Here is a 7,944-nt window from a genome sequence, read left to right on the forward strand (position 1 = left end):
TTCTGATCCAAACCACTAAATCACCCTCAATCCCATGCCTCCGTATAGCTTACTGTGGGGAACCTTATCAAACGCTTTACTGAAATCCATATACACCACATCAACTGCTTTACCCTTATCCACCTCTTTGGTCACCTTCTCAAATAACTCAGTAAGGTTTGTGAGGCACGACCCACCCTTCACAAAACCGTGTTGACTATCCCTAATCAGATTATTCCTTTCTAGATGCTTATAAATCCTATCTCTTATAATCCTTTCCAAATCTTTGCCCACAACAGAAGTAAGGCTCACTGGTCTATAATTACCAGGGTTGTCTCTACTCTCCTTGAACAAGGGTACAACATTTGCTATCCTCCAGTCTTCTGGCACTATCCCACAGTCCAGCAGTTTGTCAGGTTAATGTTCTTGGTCCAATCATCTTCAACTACTTCATCAGTAATCTTCATTTCATTATAAAATTAGTAGTGAACTGTTTGCTAATGATTCCTGCATTCAGGTTTTCTGAACTCAGATCTTTTTTGATTTATTATTTCACTGAGATACAGAGAAAAGTTCATTGAGTACGCAGGGGAGAAGGAAAGGAGAGTGCAGAATATAGTGAAATAGAGCATTGCTAGAGAGTTTAAAAGAACTATCAGTGATGCCATCATTGTTGATTGTTCCACATTAACTTCTCTGGAGTCTCCATTAGCCAGGCATTTCATTAGAGTGTCTACATAAGTAGAACACAGGCTGTCTAAGTGAGGTATGAGTGGCTGGCTCCCCTGGCCCCTCGGACTCTGACCACCTGCAGAGCTTAAGTTAGGAGTGTGATGGCACTCATGCAGCCAGAACAACACTCAGCAAGCCTGACAGTATCCGGGGCAATTTCTTTACACCACTGCCAGAAAGAAGACTCTGTACAATCCTGCTGGAGCACTAAAGCTGCACATGTACTATGTGCAGGATGTACTGCAGCAACCCTCCAGGGCTACTTTGACAGCATCTCCCTCAACCTTCACTTGAAATATTAGCAACAGTAGTATCATGGGACACAGTCGACTCCAAGCTCCAGTCGCAGAGTATTCTGACTTGAACATATATTACCATTCATAGTGTCACCAGATTAACTTTCCAAAATTTTCTTTTCAAGACCATCCTAGCAGCATCGTCAACGCAAAGATTTTAGCAGCCCAACATCTCATTCTCAAAGCAGCTAGGATGGGCAATAAGTATGTGCTTGCTGATAACGTCAATATCCCATGAATAAAAAACTCCTGAGCTTTTAAGATTTCAATTTATAATGGGGCATATATTTGGTGAAAGTTTAATTGAATCAAACTAACTAGGTTGCTCTTCGTTTAATTAAACTCAATTATTCTTGTAATGTAAAATAGTAGGACAAAATACAAATCGTAAGATTAATGTGCTGTTTAATCTGAATTAATTTTTGTTCAATCAAAATTGCAATGCACATTCTAACCACATGGTGACACTAGATATTAAAAAATTTACTGGACATACCAAATTGCCGTTTCTTCAGTCATATATTATAAAGTCTTGTACAGATACGTCATTTGAATTACCTTGAATCCTTAGCCACATAACAAGGCCAGACTGTATCTCTTGTAAAAGTGTCAATTATTATAATGTTGTATTTAAATTTTAAGAGAGCAGCTTTGGGACCAGATGTAACCAGAATCACCCTAGAAACTTTTTTGGAATGGAAAAAAAGGAAGAGAGAAGAGAAAACGGAAAAGGCTCTGCAAGAACTGGAAAAGAGGAAAGCAGATTTCAACGCTGGCAAAGCTTTTGGTGTATGTAAACTTGTTCTTTCGACTATTTACTGAAATGGTGCTTTTTATAATTAGTTCAAAAGTGGTTGATTATTATTTTTCATATTTAGGTGAGTGGTCGTGAAGTCTTTGAATTTAGACCTGATTTGATTAGTGCTGATGACGAAGAAGCAGATGAAACACAGTATCTCCAAGAACAAGGCGAAGAGGTAACTCCAACTGCACAAAATGGCCACTGCTACTTTGCTTTCATTATAGTTTTTTAACTAACTCTCTTTGTTCTAGGTTGAAGAAGCAACACAAATCAATGACATTGACGTTTCCCGGTTTGTGCCAATAGAGATAAATGACACTGGCATTACAGTGTCTACTGGAACTGAACGGTTGGGCCCAACACATTCTGCAAGGTTACCCAAAGAAATGTCCAATGATGCAGATGGTGAGTGGAGTTCCGTAGTACTTTTATTAACACATTGAGTGGCTTATTTAAAAGCACGTGAATAGAAGCCAAAAATGGGGTGAAAATCAAGTCGCAAGTTTCACTAGCTCAAGTTCTGGAATGAGGGAGGAATTTGAATCAAATGACATAATCATTGGTATGTTAGTGGCTTAAATTTCAGCATTTTGATTTGACTACGAATACTATTAAATCTCCTGTGACAGAATCCTAGACTGATTTTTTTTTTTTTGAAACTGTGTTTATGATTTTCAAGCTGAATTCTGTAGCATACGCTCATGTCAGTTTACAAGAACTGGTATTTAAATATAGACCGTCCACATTTAAAATGGACAGCCAAAAAGAAAACCACTCCTCATCCGTCACTTTCAATGTTGCTAGTTGTCTTCAGTATTCCATCTAGTTTGGGAGAAATGGTTGTATTTATTCCCGAATTACATTTTAGTTTCTGAAATTCAAATATCAAATGCCATAATTAGAATTACTAAGTGTTTTCTTCAGGAAACAGTGGCTTTGCCATTTGCCTGCATTCAGATTCATTTTTGCAATATACATTAAACCTCTCTTTAGCGTTGCATAGTACACTGAGGTAATTAATGTACTTGCTTTTGGCTGGACTCGGAATGCTTTGATTGTGAACAAGTATGCATAAATAAAGCTAGAATCCTAGAATAGTTACACAAAAGGAGGCCATTCATGTCCTTTACCCTGTCTCTGCCACTTTTTTCCCCAGATCCCTGTAAAATTGAATTTTAAAGCTTATGCGCCTCAAAAAAACATGTAATAAAACATTTGTCAGGATTTGGTTTCCTAATTGCATGTAAATTTATACAGAAGTGTAAACCATTGGAAAGTACCCAGACATTAGCCCGGGTGTCCTCTGTATAAGTGATTTTAATTAAATGATACATGAGATCAGACTGATCCACTCTACCAAATGTGCTTAGTGGATTATTTAAAGCAAATTTAAATTGGAAAAGCTGGTGCAGAATATGACAATAGATAGTCCCGTGCTGCATTGCCCATCACCTCCAGTTTCTCAGCCCTCCGGTTACCAGCCATCTCCTACAGTAAGCAAATTGCAGTCACACAAACAAGTCTGCAATAAGCAGTTTGATTGCGTGCTCTCTGCACCAGAAGTGATGCAAAGTTGCTTTCAGATGCTGAGTCAGGGTGGGGGGGGATGAGAAAAGAAAAGGATTAAAGAATGGCTCCAAGTCACAGAGCGAGAAGAGTTCACTGAAAAATAAGTTGAAAGAGATTTATGAAAGTAGGAGAGCATGGTCATCAGTGGTGAGGAAGGGAAAACACATTGTACAACATGATCAACTCCCAGAAATGAAGGGTGCTGGGAAGAGAAATGCAGTTGTAGGAGTTTTTGATAATGCAATAAGGCAAGATTGTGGGCAATTTTGAAGAGGTGGGGAGTATTTTAAATTTGTGTGATGGTGGTCATTGTAGTTAGCAAGGGTGGAAGAAATAGGCGAGTGGGACAGAACAAGGAAGCAGAGTTTTGGATTTGGTTGGAGCTTATGAAAGGTGCAAGATAGGATTCCAGCCAGGAGAGAACTTGAAATGAGTCTCAAGGTGAAAAAAGCGAATTTCAGCAGCAATCAGCTGTCATAGAGGCAGCGAATGGGCAATGTTTAAGTGGAAGTAAACCATCTCGATAATAAGATGCAAGTTTGAAATTCAGCTGTCAGTCTTCCAAATGTTAAGTTGAAATTAATGTTAACTTGTTCATACACGATGTCAGGCAATCTAACAGCACAGAGATTTGTCACGGAAGAAAGAAATGGAGGGATAGAACTTAGTTATCATCAGCACACATAAGGAAACTGCTCCTTTGCCAGTGGGTGAGATTCACAAAAGAGTAGTTTGTAGATGAGGAAAAGAGCCTAAGGTTAATCCTTGGACTTCAGAGATGATTGTAACACTGCAGCAAGAGAAACCATTGCTGTAATGTGTGAACTGCATTCGGGCAAGGTGGATTGAGAAATGCAGTAGACAAAGAGAAACTGCCATGGTCAACTGTACCAAACGCTGCAGGTAGTTCAGTGTAGTCAGCTATTCATCTTAGTCTTGATCACCTTTATAGGTGTAGTGGAATCGTACCAAGGTAGTGGTATAAAAATGGCTGGAAGCTAACTTAACGTTGCTTTTGCTTGCTCATCTTCGTCATCTGGGCTGAATTTTCTCTTGCCACGTCAGCACTTCTGATGTTTTGTAAACTTGGCTAATAAAGTTTTGTGGCTTACAATTTAATGAATATGTCTTCATTTAAACGATTGGCAGCAATAACTAAATAAATTGTGATCCACTATTGGGGGGAAAAATACTGCCAAATTTTAACTGATTCATGGACAATTTAATGTTGTACCAGTTTGAAATTAGTGTGTCTGCTGAAACTTATTTCAATCTTTCGGTCGGTTTTAAGGAATACTGGGAGCTGTTTATATTGGGCACATAGCTTGGTCCTTAATGTGAGCGGACAATAGTTTAACCCACTGCTACACAAACCATCTTTCCCCACCTCAGTTTGTCACCTGAAACCGTTATTACCTTATTACATATCATAACAGTCTGCAATTCTTAATGTAACTGCAGCAGTGCCCAGTTTTAAACAGGACCAGGAAGAAAATGAATGGCAGATTTGTGTTCCCTGTTCTGCTGTAAAAGAAAATGTTGGCTAATTGGATTGAATTAACTTAATTTTTTTCCCTTGATATGTTTGCAGCAGTTTTATTTTTCTGTTTTGGAAGCAAGTCTTAACAGTTGAACAATTTTGTTTTATTGAGAAGCAAGTCACAAAACTGGGACTGTCTGAAATCATATTAGATATGGTGCATTTCTGCAAATTTAATTAGTATTAATAGAAAATATACAAATAGAACGGTTTTATTCATTTTTGGGATATGGCCATTGCTGGTTAGGCTAGCATTTATTCTCATCCCCAATTACCTTTGAGAAAGTGGTAGTGAGCTGCCTTGAATCACTGCAGTCTATGTTGTTCTATTTCACAACATAAATCAAGTTGCTTATCTACATCGCAGTACTATACTGTACAGTGCACATACTGCTTGTTGTTCTCACACACCCATCCACATTCTCCTTTCCACCCCCCCGCCAACAAAGTCACTTTGGTCATTTTAACTCTTAATTTACTAAATGGTCTATCTTCGTGGAGATGACCAGAAAATTGACTGTTAGTTTTGACCCTGCAGTTCTGCTTTCATGCTTTTATCATGTATCCAAATATTCACCAAGTTTCTTTTCACCAAAGGTACACTTGTGGATTGTGTGATGAGTTGTTTCTTCTGTTACAGAAAATAAATTAGATGAGGCTTCAGGAGGAGTTGCTAATGATACTGAAGATGATAAACTGGATGGAGAATTAGAAGATGGTCATGTTGATGGTGTCCCTGTAGATGAAAATCTCTTCACTGGAGAAGATCTGGATGAGCTAGATGAAGAGTTAGATGACTTGGATCTGGAGGATTAAGAAACTTGGAAAGCAAAGCATGTTTATTAGAAACTTGGAGATTCAAATTCAAAAGACAATAAACACCTGACTGATTTCTTTAATGTTTGACCCCATAAACTTTTCCTGTGCTGTTTTTAAAATGCAGAAATATGGTATATATTGACCCTTGCCATGGTCACTTGTTGCCTAGTAAACCACCAATAGTGGAGATCCACCTTTCCAAACAGTCCAAAATGTGAGTAATCAAGTATTCACGAGCATTGCCAACTCTAACAGTGAGATCCAATACACTTATTTATTCTGTTGGGCTGCAAATATTTTAAATGGCTCACGTGTAAAGTTTTATTTTGAAAGACAATAGCAATGTTAATTTTAAGAAATGATGCTTGAACTCTATTTTGGACAAGAAAGATGTAGAGCCATCAGAACATAGGATATGAAGTTGCATACGTAAAGGAGAGTGAAACAATGTTAACCATTCTAACCTAATTATTCTGGAGATCATTTCTACAGTGTTGATCTAGGTATTGTAATGCCTAATGTCACATTAAGCAGTACATCAAGCACCACTGCTGCCCCCCCCTAGTTTGAGCTCATCAGGATGAAGAGTATGAATTGGCAGTGTTACGTATTGAACTGCTCAAAATGAATGATGCGATTATTCAATATTTGAAATTTTCATTACCATTTATGTCTGTGCGGGTTGTAAATAAAGTGTATTTGAAAAAAAATTAGTAGCTTGTTTTGTATAAATCATTAGCCTTGCTTCATAGTGCTTTTTTTTCGTAAAAGTAGAAAAGTTTAGAAGTACAGATATTTAACTCTTCCACAAATTCAATGCATCATCATGGTTTAAATATAATGAGCAATATGCCAAGTATGGGGTTTTTGGTACTGATTAATAAAAATAGTACATTGTTTTGTTGCTGAGTTTGACAAACATAGTTCATTGCTTAGGAAATAGGAGCAGGAATGGGCTATTCAGCCCCTCAAGCCTGTTCCATCATTCAATTAGATTGTGGCTGATCATCTACCCCTTGCCGTTTTCCTGCACTATCCCCATATCTCTTGATATCTTTAATGACTAGAAATCTGTTAATCTCTGAGTATGAATAAAACTCCACAGCCCTCTGAGAATTTCAAATATTCACTACCCTCTGAATGACAAAATCCCTCATCTTGGACCAGTGGCTTACCTCTTATTCTGAGACTGTCGTCTGGTTCTAGACCCACTAACCAGGGGAAATGTACTTCCTGCATCTGCCCTGTAAGAGTTTTATTCCTCATTGAGATTTCCTCATTCTTGTAATAGAGAATACAGGCGCCGTCTCATCAAGACAATCCTGCCAAGAAGCAGTCTGGTAAACCTTTGTTGCACTCTGATCATTATATCCTTCCTTGAGTAAGGAGATCAAAATTACACACATGATGCATGCAATCTTATTCCAGTTCTACAACTGCAGCTGTGCTCTTCGTGTACTCATCATCTTGCAATAAAGGCCAACATAATGTTTGCCTTTCTAATTGCTTGTTGCACCTGTATGTTAATTTTTAGTGACTTGCAAACAAGGACAAGTCCTTTGGGTATTAACGCTTTCAATCTCTCTAAGAAATTATCTGCATTTGTTTTTCCTACCAAAGTGGATAACTTCACATTTACCACATGATATTCCACATGCCATGTTCTTGCCCATTCGCTTCCCCTGCCTAAATCCCTTGGAACTTCTTTTGCATCCTCCCCACAACTCTCATTCCCACCCAAGTTTTGTGTCTTTGGCAAACTTGAAATATTAAATTTTGTCCCCACATCCAAATGATTGATGTGAGATCATGAATAGCTGGGGCCTATGTATGCTGACACTTAGTAGCTCATTAGTCACAGCCTGCCAACGTTGAGAATGACCTGTTTATTTCTACTGTTTTCTGTGTGTTAACCAGTCCATAGAATCCATACAGTGCAGAAGGAGCCCATTCAGCCCATCGAGTCTGCGCTGACCACAATCCCATCCAGGCCCAATTCCTGTAATCACACTTATTTACCCTGCGAATCCCCCTGACACGAAGGTCAATTTAGCACAGCCAATCAACCTAACCCCGCACATCTTTGGATTGTGGGAGAAAACCAGAGCACCCGGAGGAAACCCATGCAGACACGGAGAATGTGCAAACTCCATACAGATAGTGGTCCAAGGCCAAAATTAACACACATCCCTGGCGCTTTGAGTCAG

General features: G+C 38.6%; 1 protein-coding gene across 1 annotated transcript in view; it reads left to right on the forward strand.

Moving 5' to 3' along the window:
* zc3h15 (zinc finger CCCH-type containing 15) overlaps positions 1 to 6,641 on the forward strand; it is a 34,802-nt gene extending 28,161 nt beyond the window's left edge. Inside the window, exons 7-10 of the mRNA XM_078228535.1 lie at positions 1,650 to 1,796; positions 1,886 to 1,984; positions 2,061 to 2,214; positions 5,559 to 6,641. Coding sequence (XP_078084661.1) covers positions 1,650 to 1,796; positions 1,886 to 1,984; positions 2,061 to 2,214; positions 5,559 to 5,734 — 576 coding nt within the window. The 3' untranslated portion in view covers positions 5,735 to 6,641. The remainder of the gene's footprint in view (positions 1 to 1,649; positions 1,797 to 1,885; positions 1,985 to 2,060; positions 2,215 to 5,558) is intronic.
* Positions 6,642 to 7,944: the final 1,303 nt, after the last annotated feature.

The sequence above is a fragment of the Mustelus asterias genome, chromosome 14 (assembly GCF_964213995.1).
Source record: "Mustelus asterias chromosome 14, sMusAst1.hap1.1, whole genome shotgun sequence".
Classification (NCBI taxonomy): Eukaryota; Metazoa; Chordata; class Chondrichthyes; order Carcharhiniformes; family Triakidae; genus Mustelus; species Mustelus asterias.